Consider the following 17918-nt stretch of genomic DNA (forward strand, 5'->3'; position numbering starts at 1 on the left):
AAAATAGAAGATAATGAGTGCACAAACCCTGTTAGAGTAGGAGTGGTGAAATGACTCAGCAGCTGACATCAAAGGGCTATGAGGACTGTGTTGAAATTGTTATGAAAAATATTTGGCTTGCACAGTAGCCAATCTTCCAGGGTGTTAAAGAACTGACCTTTTTATCACCCAATGCCCTCAGCAGAAATAAATGCGAAACATACTATGGATTAATTATTTCTCAAATTCTACTTCTAAGCTGACATTCAATTATACAATTGCAAACACATACACCTGAAACAGGTCAATGATTGGATAACAACACTGAATGGTGAAAATAACCAGAGTTCTAAAAAAACTGAGAAAAATAATGTCCTTCAGTTTAGGTTCACATGGCATATGGTGAGTTCAGCCAGAACTAGAGGGTCAAATTCAGAGCTGATATAAATGCTGGTGTAAATTCTACATCAGCAAATGAGAGCTTGTGGGTGTAATTTACACACACGTGGTAGAGGAGGGGCAGGGTTGGAGGAGGAAAAGCAACAAGCAGCAGAGCTTGAGAGGGTGCAGAACTCTCTCCCCTTTGTTTTAAAGTTTGCCTAAACAAAAATGTTAATTTCACGATTACTTACTCCGCCAGATGCACTGATGCCATCCGCTCCGGGCATAGATTCTATAGAGCTGGTGCTTACTATCTGAAGGAAAAGAAAATCACAAAGAACATTTCAATATGGAGATTCCTCTTAAATTATGTTAATCATTAAAATCAAAACATGGAATAATGCACTTCTAACCTCTCATTTGTTCTGGTTATGAATATATGTTAATTGCATGTGTGTTCAACTACTCTGGAATATTCAGCTGGCAACAAAGTGGGTGACTTTGCAGATGGCATTGAATTACAAAGGTCTGTTTACACATTCAGAAATGTGCATGCACACAAATAGAAGAGAAGTTTTGGGTTACACATATAAAACAAAAAGGGGCAGACTTTCAATTTCACAGCTACATTGATTCTTATAATACAAACTAAAAAAGCAAAGTAGTTTGTGTAGTCATCAGTGTGATGCTGCACCCCATAAGGCTTTATGGAAATATGCTTATGAATGTATATATGACATAACTGGAATAACTGTGCATATTGCTCTAAAGAGGGATAACAATTTATGAGTTCATCCCGTATACGCTTTATACAGGGTAAAACGGACTTATTTGGGGCCTGAACCCCATTGGGAGCTGAGCATCTGAGTGCTGGAGACAAGAACACTTCTTAAGCTGTTTGCAGTTAAGGCTGCAGCTCTTAGGGGATGTGGTTCAGACCTGGGTCTATGTCTGCAGCAGACAAGTGTGTCTGGCTCAAATAAGGCAAGGTTCTGGAATCCCAAGCTGGCAGGGAAAATAGGCTCAGAGGTAGTCTTGGCACACCACTCGGCAACCTCAAGCGGTTTTCTGTGATCCAACCTGTCACAATCAGAACCCTAAGATGGAAGTGTAGCTCCTTGGTACAGATTTCACCTATTTAAGTGTTTTTATAGCTGATTCGTGTTAAGACATTCCAAGAATGTAAACATATGTACACAGTTTATTTAATTAAGCTAAAAATATCAAATCAAAAACACCAAGGACATAACTTGTAGGAACACTACATAATACTCCAGTTTGTAGCAAAGGAGGTTTAGGTTAGCTACTAGATGGAAAAACAAAAAAACAAAACAAAAAACCTAACTAGGGTTAGTTAAGCTCTGGAATAGGCTTCCAGAAGAGGCTCTGGAATCCCTATTATTGGAGGCTTAAGAACAGGTTAGACAAATACCTGCCAAGGACTGTTTAGATATACCTACTCCTACTTCAGGGTGGGTGGATGGACCAGAGATAACTTACTGAGGTCCCTTTCTAGCCCCACATTTCTATAAACACAGGCCTGATGCTGAGAGATGCAGAGTACCTGTATCCTTTGTTACCTTAAACTGAAGTAGAAGATGCTCTGCATCTCGAAAGATTAGGCCCTATTTATCATTAAGTCCCCCTACCTATCACTCCCATATGCAGTCCGCATTACCCACTTTAACACATGTAATATAATGCATCGATCTGGGACCAAATCTATAGGCTCAGAAAAATCCATTAGTTACATTACATCTTCCAACTTTAATTAGAAGCAGTAAGTTTTTATTTTTGTTGTAAAAACAATTTGTGCTGTAGAATTGTTGACTTGGCTACTGGACTAAAATACTAGCACTGAAAGAGCTGCTAAATTTGAAGTCTAGTTGTAACCCTTTATATGCTAACATAATTGAACAACTGCTCAGAACAAACATTATAAGACAAATAGGAGCCAAATTCGTACAAATGTGGTTTAGATCAATGCAAACCCAGAATGGTAGATTGACACTACCCCAGAAAGAGCTGAGAGAGGGATTACATCTATTTAGGACAATGAAACGTATGCTGATCTCTATGTACCCAACCAGCTGCACTGTCTTCTGTGGGGAGGGGCAACAGTACTGTCCTTGGAGACAACATACTTATTAGAATAATAGAATATCAGGGTTGGAAGGGCTCTCAGGAGGTCATCTAGGAGGCCCCAGATCCCTAAACAGTCCCCTCAAGGATTGACTTAACAACCCTGGGTTTAGCAGGCCAATGCTCAAACCACTGAGCTATCCCTCCTCTGCAAGAAGGGAAAGCAGCAAAACCGGGTCTTACAAGAACTCTATCAAATCAGTTAAGGAGCAGCACTGATGAGACTTAATTAATCCTTGATGGCAAGGAGGATGAAGCCTGTGAACACAAGGGCTCGAGAGAGTATATATATCATGGGGTGGGAGGAATGTGAGCTTTGATGAAGATGTGGAGAATGCCCTCCAGGTGGTGGGGGGGGGGAAATCATCTTAGTTGTCCTAAAGCACTTCAACAGCCTCAAGCAAAAATTTGTATATGTAAAACATACACTAAGAAACTGATCACCTCCCACAGGCGCACTCTAGTCTTAAGCTACACAAGATCTCAGAAGAGCTTTACCAACATGAATACACTAAGTCCTAAATCCCCTCAGAGGTAGGTATACTATCCATGCAGTTTCTAGTACAATGTCATTTGGCAACTGATATTTGCTGGTGACATAGGCTTCCCATCAGTACTTTAACTGTAACTTCTAAGATTCTATTAAGATGTCTCCATCCCAGTATGTATCTCACATTTTCTCTGGAGAGAAAGCTTCTATGGAAAAAATGTTCTCTCTCCAGAGAAAAATATTTTTATCTCCCTTCCTACTGGAAAATGTACATGTACTCCTGCCAGTTTGGAATCCTTAGTTATGGCCCTGAAGTTACTTTTAAAACTACGAGGATGATCACTTTTCATTCGTCTAAACAACTCCACCACAGAATCATTATTTTAACAGGATCCAGAAGGCACTAAGTAATTGCAGTACACAGCCAGTGCTGGAATTCAGCTTCTAGACCTCGGGAGGCCCACGTGTACAGAGTTTAGCCTCTCAGCATAAGAGGAACCAAGGCTCTTCCTTAGTTTACTTCCACCATTGGGTTCTGTCCACACATTGTGGGCCACTAGCCTTTTGTGAATTAATGGGAAAAAGTCATTTTGTTTGGGAACACTTATATTATTTAATAAGAAGAGACATTTATGTACCCTTAACCATGGCAAATGGAGACTCAAAAAAAAAACACATGTATGTCCTCTATCTAAAGGAGTGGTGCTGCAATGGAATCTCAAGTGACTCAAAAGAGACTCCTTCGAAACTGATGCTGCTCTGATCCTGTGGTTGATGGAGAGGAGGAAAAACAACTAGCCAATAACCAGGCTCAATCTTCGCTCACTCAACAAATCTTTCCTAAGGTGTGAATTAATGATTACTCTGTTATTTATACTGTCATGGCCCCACTGTGCTAGGTGCTATGCAAACATATTAAGAGACACAACAAGTGGGTGTTAAAAACAACAGCAATATCCAGCTAAGAGAGAGGCTCAGGAACTGTTTTTCAGGTTTGGAGCCCTTTTTTCAGATTATATCAGAAATTGCGGAGTAAGCAATACCTATAAGCTTGGCAGCAGAACTAGGCCAAGGTTACAATAGCACCCTCCCTTGAGCCCATTTACTTACCCCACCATCCTCCCAGAAGCACCCAGACCTGATTTTCTGATACAGTGGTCAGTGGTTAGGATTCAATAATGGGAAGAGAGAGGAAATTTGAACAGGCATGCACATTTTCAGAACTGTTTTGAAACAGTGACACTTACAGCTACACTTCCTTACACACAACATTCTCTCCGGCCTGGTAAGGGCTAGATCCTGCAAAGGGACGCCAACAACCCATAAACTGAGTTTTGCTATGTCCTACTCAGACTTTCTAGTTCTTGGTCACAAAAATGTACATTCATCTATTTTGTGGCAGAAAAGAGGCACCTGGAGCTCCTGGAGGTTGATGCCCACACTGTCTGATTTGAACGTGTAAATGCCTTTTTGCATCTGCAGATCACTAGCACACAGATTCTTGTCAGTGAACAATCACAGACTCTGGGTGACATATTGACCTGATTTTTAAAATTAGTAAAAAGAATATATATTTTATAATCAAGTCTTTAAATCTCAGCTTAAAATACTAGTACAGTCAGTGGGGAACTCAATGCACTGCCATGCTGGGATCCAACTTCAGGATTGAACTTGGTTTCTCTTTCCTAAAAGTAGAAGGGACTGGACACTTCACTAGATATACAGACTGGGAGCACCTGAGTCACTCCTCAGAAGCCCTCCAAGCTGGCAATGGAAGAACATTGACAAGCTCTGGTGGAAGCTGCACTCAGTCCTAGTTCAATTATTTCTCAGCATCCCTATTGCATAACTGAAATGTTCAGCCTAATGTATATAACAGTAAGTAAAAACCTACACTTTAGTCATGTCACTGACCTTTGATTATGGGAATTCAGTTAACAAAAGTGTTAGGAGTCATCTATGAACTTACACCAAAGACTGACTCTTGTGCATTGCAACAGCCACTAATGACTGCCAATTCAGCACAAATACTGGATGCCAAGCTCATAGTGTGCGGAGTCTCAACATATTTCAGATCTTCCCCTGAGCTTGCTAGATCCAGGGCCCATTCTGCCCTGACAAATGAGCAAACAACTTGCTCCAATGTACTGCACTGAACATGGATCACAACAGAAGTCACATCATTTGTAGGAGCTGATATAAACGTAAATTATAGCCAGTCAGAATGCAGTCATTCTTGTCATACAAGAGAAAGCGAGGATAAGTAGTCATCTATTTCTCACTCTAATGTGTCCTGATCTGTCTAATATCTCATGACAATGGCAAACTTATGTGAGATACCTACAATGTGATAAAATTGCTGCTCTGAGATTGCTCTTGGTATTTGTCCAGTTTTCCATATTTACAGTTTCAATTCAGCTCTTTTTAACTGATAGCAATTTATTGCACGTTCGGCTTGACATCAAATCTCAAAGTGGATCATACAGATAATTTGCTCCTCTGAAAACATAGATGAGCAATCTGGTACAGAGGAAATTAACGTGTATATTGCATTCACATCACAGCAGAGAAATGAATCATTTATTCCCTGTTTGTCATTTTATGAACTACTAGTGTGTGAACACTTGGCCACCTGGTGTTCACAATCTCAAAGTAAACTGGAGATTAAGAAGCAAGATATAACTATGAAGAAATCAGTCAGTCCTATTTGGATAGGGAAAGTCTGCTAGTTAATTTGGCCATTAACAAGAGGATGCTCTATCTGAACACTTCTGCGTTGAAAGCAGCCCATGGAACCTAAATATAAGGTTATGGGGTTCGGGTTTTTCCCCTAGTTAATTCTGATTTTAAACACGTTATTACTAAGTGATGAATAATTTGGGGCTACTTTGTGTCCCTTGTCTGGCATGTGAAAGGAACTCTCTGCAAAAGGATCCTATCTGTTCATCAAGGAAGGAAGGGCTCACCCACTCCCACTGCACCTCTGGACCTTGTATAGACCTCTCCTTGCAGTCCAGGGGCCGTGCTGGGATGAGATGTATACATAACATCCCTCACTCAGGCTCTGGGGGTATTACCCCCAGAAGTAATGCTGCATGGAGCTGCATTGCCTCTTCTGCAGAGTGCTCCTCATGGGCATCAGAGCAGCCTAGGAAAGGTGAGTCCCTGAAAAAGGAGGCTCCAACAGATTTGCACTTGAAGGGAATTGGGAGGGACAGACCTAGACACTCTGCTCTGAGATCTGCCAGTACTAAGGGCAGGCCACATGACTCCAAGGGTTGGTTCTACTTGGAATTCACATGGACATTTCCCTCCCTCAGAGGCCCCTTCTATTGTGTTTTTTTATTTACGTGACCCTGGCCTTGGTCTTTATCATTATCAATTTTGAGTGACTACCTGAAACCAAGCACCAGAGGAGCCACCTCCCTTATGGAAAAGTCCTACAGAATTTTAAAATGATGAACCCTTATAAAAATTAATATAGACACTTCTCTTAAAATGTGCAGAATTTAATAAAGGTGGCTCTCAACAGGTGTTTTTGAACAATCACATAAAACTCTATTGCTAGGATCTACATATCATTCTCTATTAATTTTTTTAGGCTGTTACCATTAAAAAACTCCAAAAGTTACCTTTTTCTATTCAATTCCATAGGACTATTCTGTAAGAGGTATGCAATTGAGAAGAAACTCCCAACAAAATGCATCTCTCAAAAAAGGTAGTGTGCAAAACCATTCAGTTGCACAAACTTCATTCCAGACAGCCAACCACTCAGAACACTGAAAAATTACACTTGTTATGCCAAATAAGCTAGTAGCCTGGAAAACCTGACTGACAGATCACTGCACTGAATTACCCTGGGTAATTTGATTCCATACCTGCATGGCTGGATAACCATGACTGACATAAATTTGAGACCCAGAAAAATGGGTCTGAACTGCATAACAATGTAATACAAAAATCAAGAATAGGATTACAGTGTTAAAAAAGAAAATTAGTTGTATATGAGTCCAGGAAAAAGGTCTGTGGAAAATACTTATGAAAAATACGGACAGGCAGAATTATCATTCATGCTTACCGAAGAGTCTGGAAGATGCTCATCTTCTTGAGAAAAGGAGCTATTAAAAGCCCTAAATGTTTCACTGTTCTGTTTATGTTTTTCAATTGTTGCTTGAATGACCTGAAAAAAAAAGCCAGGGGAAGGGGTCACAAAGCATGTCCTGGAAAAATTCTGGTTCAGGAAAACTGGCAGAATCTTTGCTCTAGTGGAAAACTGAGAGGCGGATAAACTAACTGTCACAATTCTTTGTTCTTACAAGATTTTTAGTCTTCTATCAGTCTTCCACTTGCAAGGTACGTACTAACTAATCTCAGAAACCAGGGTCTTCTCTTGCGGCACGTGAAGCTGACCTCTCCTTCTAACTGCACCTAGGGATTGCTGTCCTCATTTTAGAGATGGGGTGACTGTGGCAGAGAGACAAAGTGGATTACACAAAGATAGACAGCAAAGTCAGTGGCAGAGCCATGGTTAGAATGCAGGACTTCCTACTCCATACTAAGCCCTCCAGGTCATTCTGCCTTATTTCTTACATACAATTTCCATTTGTTCATAATCCAAATGTGAGAATGTTATCAATGAAATGAGCTGGATATATGGGGATTTCCGTCAGTAATAACAATGTTTTTTTATTAACCTGAATCCATTCTCTTTTCTCCTCTTCTGTCCTGTAAAAAGAAAAGACAAGATACATTTGCTCTAAATTTAGTATTTTCAGTAAGTCAAAATATTGATATTCTCACAGTTTTATTTCCAGAAATAATTTTATCTTTTACACCAGCTTCCTTATAAACATTCATAATGTTGACCTTAAATAATAATTACCAAAAGTCATGACATGGTGCTGGAATTCAATCTATCAGCCCATTATAAGCTGTTTGTTTAATAATGAATGCAAATCAATGTTGCACTTTAATATGCTTTGACTTAACAGCAGAAAATTACCCGTAGTGTAATTTATCATGTTTGTTATTGATCTCATGGTCTGAAACGAGGTCATTCTAGCATAGTCATGTCCCTATCTCCGAAATATAGTGTGCCTATTCACAGACTCTGGAAGTCAGAAGAAACATTGTACCTAGCTTGGAGTTCCAAGGATCTCTTTTTTCCTGTTATCGAAAATGTATGAGTCACATTTTGCTTGACAATTTCCTGGACCTGGAAAAAGCAAGTCGATAATTTATATTTTTCATTATAACTATTTCCAAACACTACATTCAACGATCTAAACATCCAAGCTGGGGTGACTATCAAAAATAATAGAGCAGAAAGCTTAAAATGATGGAGGGATTCTTTTAATTATTATTATAATTATTATGTATTATTATGTATTATTTGTATTGTGGTAGTGCCTAGAGGAGATGCAATCATGGAACCAGACCCCACTGTGTGAGGCATTGTACAAACACAGGACAGGATCTGGTCCCATACCTCAAAAAGTTTACATTGTAAGTTGGATGCAGTCAAAATTTTGCCTATTCCCTGCTCCTTCCCATTCACCCCACAGCAATCTGTGCAGGAGAGGAAGCAGCAGTCAGGGACCTTACTTGCCTACTTATGCTCAAAGTCACACATACCCAGTAAGAGCTTCCAATTTAGGTATGTGTAATGAGCTGCTATATCGTCTCCCAGGTTTGAACGGCAGCGTGGTAAATCTGGGTCTGAAGGAGTCATATCGCGTATTTAACAATGATGTATAATTGAGAGAGATGCCCCTGTTCCCACTTTATACTCGCCACAGTTATTGGCAAATTCTATTGTATGCAATTCGCACACTCAGAACTTTTGATCACTTGATGAAGTATGTCAAGAGGTCAGCATAGAAAATATGCAGCACAATATTTCTATTTATGAGGTACCAGAGGAAATATACTTGACGGTTAAATTCCATAGTACATCTGACAGGAGTGTAGGAAACTAGTGCATTAGCTCACAGATGTCTGAACCAGTCCATGGACACCAGCGTTTATTGGTACACCTCTTGAGGATACTGACCTAATTTTGGTTTCCTGACAACATTCAACCAACCCTTAGACCTCGAAGTTTGAGCTCATTTCCAAACCAAACGCCAAGCTGAAGAGTGAAAAAGCTGATTGCTGTGACACCATCAACTTAATTGGAGTGGCACTGTTACTGACAGCCTAGCTCCCCAGAGTGACAGAATAAGCTAATGGACTAGCACAGGCAGATAATTCTGTGATGACGCCTACCTGCCTTATAGTCAGGAGTATTATCAACTTCCAGCCATGGACTGGCATCAGCCCCAAAGCCAATGTGTCACTGCCCTTTTGGCTATAGAGAAGAACTGCGATTAAGCACAAAAAGTAGATACCAACCTGCAAGCCTGCAATGTCCATCTTTTCTCGAACACTGAACTTCTGGCCTATCAGCCTCAGTTTTGGCACACAGTATAACACCATGCTGTTAAACTGTAGTGGAGAAAAGATATGTACTAGATCAGGGGAGGCAACCTGAGTAGGAACCAGAATTTATCAATGTACATTGCCAAAGAGCCACAGTAAGTCAGCAGCCCCCCATTAGCTTCCCAACCCCCACTCCACTTCCAGTGCATCACACCCACTGATAACCCCAGTGATCAGTACCTCCCCCTCCCTCCTCGCACCTCCCAATCAGCTGTTTCATGGTGAGCAGGAGGCTCTGAGGGGGATGGGGGAGGAGCGAGGGCACGGCAGGCTGAGAGGAGGGGGCAGAAAGGGGTGGAGTGGGGGCAGGGCCTGTGGCAGAGCTAGGGGTTGAATAGTGAGCACCCCTGGCACACTGGAAAGTTGGCGCCTGTAGCTCCAGCCCCGGAGTCGGTGCCTATACAAGGAGCCGCATATTAACTTCTGAAGAGCCTCTGGAGCCACCAGTTGGCCACCCCTGGGCTAGATGATACAGATAGGAAGGGATCCACATTTTGATTGCAAAGCATCATGACTCAGGGTCAGGGCTCTGGTGTCTCATAACAAAAGGCAACTATTATAAATAATTTAATGCAGTTCATTTTTACACAACGTGTTTCAGAGAGTTAACCCCAAATCAAACAGGAAAGAAAATTCCATGGAGAAGAAAGGGTGGAGGGGCATCTGGATAGAGCTGGCCACCGCATTTTGGACTATGATCAGAGAAAGAGGAAAGGAGAGAATGTTTCATAGCAGTAACACTGAATATCTGAGTGTGAATAAATTGGAAAGAAACTCACCAGATACAAGTACCTATCCTGAGCTGTGCCATTCTTAGCTGAGAGTTTCTGGATATGGCCTTCTTTAATGAGTTCATTGGCCGGGTTAACAATATCCTCTTCACCCCCAAGTCGCTCATATACCTCTAACAGCTTGTGCATCTTTTCCTATAAGTGCAGAACGTAATGTCTATCCAATCAGCAATTTTTGTTAATGTTACTTCACTTCTCTGTTACCCAAAATATCATTTTTTGAGAGTACTATCCAAATACGCATGGAAACAAACACATTATGGAGGAGGATGAAAGATCTACCTTCAAAAAGATATTGCTGTTCCATACCCTTCAACAGTCTCACTTCTCTACTGTGGTCACTTTTGTCTCACTCTTTGCTTGAAATATAACAACTGCATGTTTTGGTCAGTCTATTTGAAATTATCTGGATGATTTTGGATCTTTCCTATCCAATATTAAACATGTACCAATGAAAGCAAAGATGTTAAGTCCAGTATAGTCAAAGAATGAACCAGCAGCACACTGTGAGCAGCTGGAGTTCCTACCCTGCTCCAAAAAGAGCTCGCACACACTGAGTGTAGTTTACACTTAACTCTTTCTTGGAGTTTGGCTTTAATGCTAACCCAACAGTAACACAATATAAATCTCAGCCTACGCTTTCTCCCAAAGTCTGGCAATTCCTGTGTTTCCATGTGTGATCTTTTCTATTCCAGCTCTCAGTCTCAGATCAATGCTCCACCCTCTCCTGTAGTCTCATCTGTGCTAACGAGATCCACCTGCCAGCACCATGCACATAATTACTCTGCATTGGTTGCAAGATTCTAGCACCTGAGCTCATGGTGGCTCAATAGAGGAACTCTGCATTCCTATGCCAAGTGTGAAGAATTCCCCATTAGGGTAAAATTTACCCTATAAGGGCCAGCACAAAGCCTATGCAGCACTTAAGTCCTATGTAAATTCTCAAAATATGGTTTTAGGGTAATTTAACGGTTGCATAAACAGTGGTCAGGATCTTTGCACAGGAGTGAATTTCAGCTCTATAGCACAAACACCACCACCACATGTCTGCTTTATATTCAACCCTGTAAACATTCTTAGCTTCCCTGCTCATTGACCAGTCTTGTAAAGTTGTCCAGTTCATCCACCAGCATTTACTACTACCAGTTTTTCAATAGCTTTAACAAATTGAAATAGGAAAGATTCTTAATTCTCCAAGCAGTTGCAAAATCAGCCAAACAATCGTGCTTGGGGAGTTTCAGTTCATTTAAACTACAAGCTGGTAGACATGTTCCATCAAAGTCTTTTATGGATACGTTAAAAAAAAAAAAAAGTCACATACAAGCCCCTGTGCACTGAACATCTGAATTTGCTCATGCATATGAAACTGGGGTTTTGGAAGTGCTTAATAAAGTCTGGTACAGTGTTCTCTCATTCAGTTAAGGCACTCTGTCATAGATAACAGACATCGCCCTCCCCACTCCAAAAATAAATCACATTTATAAACAGCAAAGCAAAAAGAAAAACAATAAGACCCGAAACAAACAAGTCAACCAACCAAACAAAAGGCCGTAGTCCAAGCAGAGTTTTTATGTTCCAAAAAGAGAGAGGAACTCAAGGCCCCTTGAAATCCACTATTACCAATCCATTTTGTGTAGGAGGAGCTCAGACAATCTTGTGGTAGTGGGCAGTACAAAATCCTAAGAGTTCTCTGCATGCTAGGCAAGATACATTATTGTAATCAAATTCTGAAGCAACTGTTATAATATCTTCCATCACTACAAAAGTTGTGAACCTATGGAAGGGAAATCAACGAGATTTTTTTAATCCAGGTCTAGGAATTAAAGCATTTTGCTAGAGTTTTTACCCTCCTTTTGGTTGTATTATGTTTAAGGCCTGATCTTGTCTGCTGATCCATACAGTAGCAGCAGGCTTGCATGCTACTTCCAGTGCACATATAGGATACAGCCTTTAGCAGTGGGTATTCCACCATATGCTACGCAGCCCTGAATGAACCCTATCTTCCCCCTCTACATTCCAAAAGCACTTCTTGTGCCTCAATCCCTGCACACCAGTAGAAGAGGGCATCCTGGGGATAACAGGTTTTCGTGTTAGGGGACAAAACAAATTCATGAGCCACTGGGCCAAACCCTGAGCTCCTCATTTAGTTTTTCCTAAGTGTTAGCTCAGGCAAATCCCGTTAACTGTAGAGGAACTTACTGCCTACAGTGGGCATTTCCTGGTTTAAAACTGAGTAAGGACCTCAGGGTCTGGCCAGCTATAGTTAGGTGGAATAAAGTAAATGACCTTCACCCCAGATCTCTTTGCACACCACTCAGAGTTGAGAAGAATATCTTGGAAAGTTCTATTTCCACACATCCTCCTGATAGTTGCATTATTCCTTTATATTTCTATATAGTACCCACCAGCGTGGTAAGGAGGTGGCTACTTCACATATGGGATGTAATGAAGGCCTATAAAATATGTTCCTCCACTATAAGCACAAATACCTGGTATTTGTGGCCCTAGAGCCTAGTGAAATAATTGCTACCAGCAGCGGAGAAGGTAGACACAAAGTTGATAACATTTATACCAAAAGCTATAGGAGAGAAAAGCTAGGAAAGAACAGAATTCAAACAGAAATAGATGGTTCCTAAACCCTTTAACATGTGAAAAGACACAGACATTAGCTGGTTACCAGCAAGAGGAAAAGTAGTCTCATGATGTCTCGGGGATGGAGGAAGTGGGGATTTGATAATGTGTCATCCAGCCATGCTGACAAGAGGAAGCTACAACCAATTCTTCTAGTTTGGACACACTGACGTGTAAGTGTGTTATTCAACACATTGTCTAGAATTATTTTACTCAAAGTAACAAGAGCATGAGAAAAAGGTAGAAAATGCCAGATATATAGATGGGGGAAATTAAAAACCATATGATAAGGCAATCTGACATGAAAAATATAATTCAATTACGTAGGGTGAAAATGTATGGTGGTAATTTTGAGTGTTTTTTCCAAACATTTTTAGGCAAAAACCACCTTTAAAAGAGAGGATAGTATGCCCTTTATAGAACAAAGGGTGTTTTCTTGAGATCATTTTACTGTTACGTAGAATACTACAGGCCTGATTTTGAAAACAACAATGATGCTGCATCCACAAATAATCCATGGGCATGAACAATAGCATTTAGTGTTTTAGACCTCTTACACATCTACGTGCACACACACAAGTGATACGATCTGCAAGCACAAACTGTCCCCTCCCTTATTTTAACTGTGCAGAATTGTTAGTGTACAAACAGGGCTGTGGAGGCCAGATTGAAGTCTCACTGAAAATGTCACCCTATGTTTTAGGAGGGTAATATAAAGTCATCTCCAATTCCGGTGGCCTAACTTTAGACACATAGGACTACATTTTCAAAAGTAATGTCTGCAACTTTGAATATGCACACTAAATGTTGTTACACCAGGGGTCCCCAACGCGGTGCCCACGGGGGCATCTAAATGCGCCTGCGTCCTGGCCGGCGGTGGAGCATCCACCGAAATGCTGCCGAATTTCTGCGGCATTTTGGCAGCAACGCCTCTCAATGACGCTGCTTGCCGTCGACAAGCGACGTCATCAAGAGGCGTTGCTGCCGAAACGCCGCAGAAATTCGGTGGCATTTCAGCGGATGCTCCACTGCCGCCATGGTTCTTCATCTGGCACCCGCCAGATGAAAAGGTTGGGGACCACTGTGTTTACGCATATAAAGACTAGGCACAAATGAAGAGGTTTTGTAAGCCCAAAAAATTACATGTGAAAAATTGCAGGCACACTTTGAGTTGAACTAGTCAAAAAAATTTCTAGTTTCAAAATTTTTCAATGCAAAAGACAGACCTTTTTTTTGCAAATATTTCTTCCTCATCTCTCCCACATTCCTTAACTGCCTCTGTTTTGAGACTGATGTGAGGTATATGAAATCTTGGCACACAAAAACTTCAGTGTGTGGTAACAATGGCAGGAGCATTTATGGAACACAGGTATAAGGCTCCTCAATTTCTATTTAAGTCTGATATAATTTCCCCAGAACTAAAGCCTTTCTTTAATGGAAGATGTGGCAATAAGAGAATAATTGACTGAACCAAGGATCTCAGTTAATGGGTCACATCATGATTCCATTACACAATTTCTACTCACCATCTTTCGGATGGCTGCATTTGAATGGTTTGCTGCTGTAGAAATGAGCTCCAGCGATTCTGCAATAAAGGTAGCAGCACTCTTAAATCTATCAGTTAATAGCACAATTTTTATTTTCCTGATATACAAGTTTCCGCTGCGAAAGACCTGCTGAATTCTGTGCTCCCTTGAATTAAATGGAACATTTGTAAGCCCTGATACACAGAATCGCATTAGCATGCTTAGCAGGCATGTAAATGATATTTTATTTTATCCTGTTCTATTTACAATTCCAGACAAGAAGCAAAAGAGCACATAAAGGGGAAAACTGACCATTTAGGAACCATTTCCCTTTCATAAAACTGTAATTTAAGTCCAAGTTAAGACCTTTTACACATGTGCTGAAGTGCTTTGCTGAATCAGGGCCTACATGCATTGCATTTCTTGAGACGATTCCAAGCTGTTGCAAATCAATAAAGGAATATTCTTTTTCCCTCCCAGCTTAATGTCATGTGGTCCCGAATCCCTAGAAAATACTCACATTTCAGACAATTTCTATTTTCCTCCACCAAACCACCATAAAGGTAATTTAATGTCCTGTGTCTCTGGTATAGAGTATAGTATTCTGTCATTGCTTATTTGGTAAATTTGTCCTGATTTTTAGAACTGTGATTTCCATCTAGCATAGCTTCTCTGCCATGTTCAAACAGTTAATTCAGTCTATGCATCTACAATTGTCTCATTTACTGTTAACAACATCTGAACTTTGAAGTCAAGACTACACAAGAACATGATTCCTCCCAACAAAATGGTTCACATTCATGATGCAGATCATGGAAGCTATACTTACTTTCAGCATCCTTCCTGTCTGGAGACTCTTCTGGAAGTTTCTTTAGATAATCCTTTAGAAGAAGCTCATAGCGAGGAATTCTCTGCACAGGCTCAAGCATATGATGCTGCAATGTCAGGTTCCCACACACATCCTGTTTCTGTAACTCAGAGAAAACAATTATGCAAGGATTATGTTGTTTCTTTGTATGTTTTTTTCCCCAACTCAAACTGTAATAAAAAAAAAATCACATTAGCACCCACACAAATGAAGGGATACTGTCAATCTACAATCTAATAAGTTTTTAAGAAGTGTTTAATGTAGACAGTTGGTCCTTACTTCTCTACCAATTGTTATAAATTTACAGTAATTCTCCTGTTTTTTATTAAAAATTCTCCTGCGTTGGTGTGTACAAGACTTTTTGTGGGTCCCTTGTTAGAACTTGGCCCTAGGAGACCAAGTGGAATCAGAAATCATATGACTAATGCAATAAACACAGAGGCACAAAAATACTTCTTCTCCCTTATTAACATTTATTGTACAAACAGCACAAAGACTGAAAATAAAAGTCATTTGTATAAGCTTCTAAAGCATGACACTGCATCCCTGTTTCACTTGACCAGTCTGGGGTTGGTTTAAAGACTGAGCATGCTTATTATTTTATTAAATGGTTACCTATCAAGGCACTCAGCAGGCCCTAATCATCATAGTACTTATACTATGCCAAGTATTTATATCCGCAATATTCATGGTAAGGATGTAATATACCTGTTTTACAGGTGGGCAAAGTGAGGCAATGAAAGATTAAGTAATTGGTTCCATGGCACATGGGAAGTCTCTGGAAAAGCCATGAACTGAACCCACAACTCCTCAATTGTAGTCTCTTAACTACAAACACATGTTTCCTCTATGGAATTACTACTTCAGCCTATCTAGTAAAATAAATCCTTTGGACAAAGTTTTGGTCAAGTCATATATTTCTGTTTGAATACTAGCATCCCCTCAACCCACCACATTAATTTCTGTATTCTATTCCTCAGCCAAAAAATGCTTGTGTCAAGTATTTCCAATATTTCTCATAAATTTTAAAGCTGAAGATATAATGCTGACTTGCCTGATTCTGGGAGATAATGAGAGAAATACCTGACAGAAAAATATTAGCCATCTTTCCAGTAATTCAAAGATGTAAATGTACTTTAAAAATAATCTGTCACCATGTACCGAACACAATTGCTGTTTATAGTGGTTGAGCTGAATTTATTATCTTTCAGAGTTCTACAGCATAACATTTCTCAGATGCCACGATTGGGAGGGAAAGAATTAAAGATTCCAGGAAGAGAAAAGTAAAATGGAGAATTACACTACTCCCTTATTCGCTTTTGTATCTTACTGCATCATGTATCCCCCCACAAGGATGACATGCTCTATTGCCCTTTTGCCCAATTCCCCAACAATCATCTTCACACCTTCTTCTATCATGCCTCCAACAGCATCTTCAAACTAGCCCTCAAAGCCAATACCCAGTCATCCTTCTAATCCTTCATTAAAATTCACTTCTACTAGGACGCCCACAGAAAACTGCCAACTGATCCTGGCTAAACAGGGGGGTATTTTATATAACTCTTTTATTTATGCAAGTGTATGTGTGATAGTACATGTACACACATGGTTTGCTAACTCCTGTAAGCTCAAGCACAGCTGATGGAATCTGCAATCACAAAAACCCAACTGCTTCCATTTCATGTAGACTCATTAGTGCACCAAAGTGAGCATCGACAGGTCTCAGTATGTAAGAGGAAGTCAAACTTAGACTCCAGTGAAAATCAGGTGCTTTGTTTTCTCTTACTGCATATACAATTAATTAATCCATACAACACTTCTTATGTAGTCACTTTTCCTTCTCAGTGATACCCACCCACACACCATTTCTTCTATGCGTTCGTTGCAACAAGAGGGTGAGCTGTATCTTGTTTTAGTTAGATTGTAAACTCTTAAGGGCAGGGATCATTTCTTACAATCTATTTGTATGACCCCTATTCGGAGTCAGTGGGTGTTACTTTTAGAAAAAATCAATAATTAATGTTGATGTGAAAATTTGAAAAATTCAACATTTGGACAAAGAATAGGGTGGAGAAGAAACTGGTGAGATTTTACATGCAAGTGTTTTGCCCAGCTCTACTGCAACAACTAAGAATAAAGCACCATGTCTCTTATCTTCAGAATCCATTTCATCTATAAGGAAGCAACAGGCATTTCAAAGTTCGGCATTAAACAAAGTCAAGTGAGAGCCGGGCTGCAGAATGGTGTGAAACCTGTAAATACTAAAAAAAACCTCAGCAACGGTACCAGATGTGCATGAAAAGCAAGTTCTCACAAAGCAAACAAACAGTCTGTCTGTTAAGACAGGAGATTGTACAAATGTCCTATGACTTCAGAAAAATCAGTGTGTCATTTTGGTCAGCAATGTAAGGTTTGAGCCTGTAATAGGCATTGGGGGCACTCAACACCTAGCAGGACTGAGCCCCAGAAGTTGGATATAATGGTAACATCAGGATGTATTTATCTTTAAGGTTGCCTAAAGTAAACAATCAATAGCTTGTGATCAGTTATGGCTTTTTGCAGTAAAAAAGGTCAGGTGTTTATGAGTTCAATTTAATTATTGCTAATTCCTCAACCTGAAAAACGATGCC

The 17918-nt window shown here is 40.2% G+C and overlaps 1 protein-coding gene across 2 annotated transcripts in view; it reads right to left on the minus strand.

Moving 5' to 3' along the window:
* FGD3 (FYVE, RhoGEF and PH domain containing 3) overlaps positions 1–17918 on the minus strand; it is a 183338-nt gene that overhangs the window by 31031 nt on the left and 134389 nt on the right. For both annotated transcript variants that reach the window (XM_030569614.1, XM_030569613.1), the window contains exons 8-15: positions 15250–15388; positions 14421–14479; positions 10252–10398; positions 9386–9478; positions 8128–8207; positions 7687–7717; positions 7071–7172; positions 612–674 (exon numbers count right to left, since the gene is read on the minus strand). In XM_030569614.1, the coding sequence (XP_030425474.1) occupies positions 612–674; positions 7071–7172; positions 7687–7717; positions 8128–8207; positions 9386–9478; positions 10252–10398; positions 14421–14479; positions 15250–15388 (714 nt within the window). The remainder of the gene's footprint in view (positions 1–611; positions 675–7070; positions 7173–7686; positions 7718–8127; positions 8208–9385; positions 9479–10251; positions 10399–14420; positions 14480–15249; positions 15389–17918) is intronic.

Source organism: Gopherus evgoodei, chromosome 7 (genome assembly GCF_007399415.2).
Source record: "Gopherus evgoodei ecotype Sinaloan lineage chromosome 7, rGopEvg1_v1.p, whole genome shotgun sequence".
NCBI lineage: Eukaryota > Metazoa > Chordata > Testudines > Testudinidae > Gopherus > Gopherus evgoodei.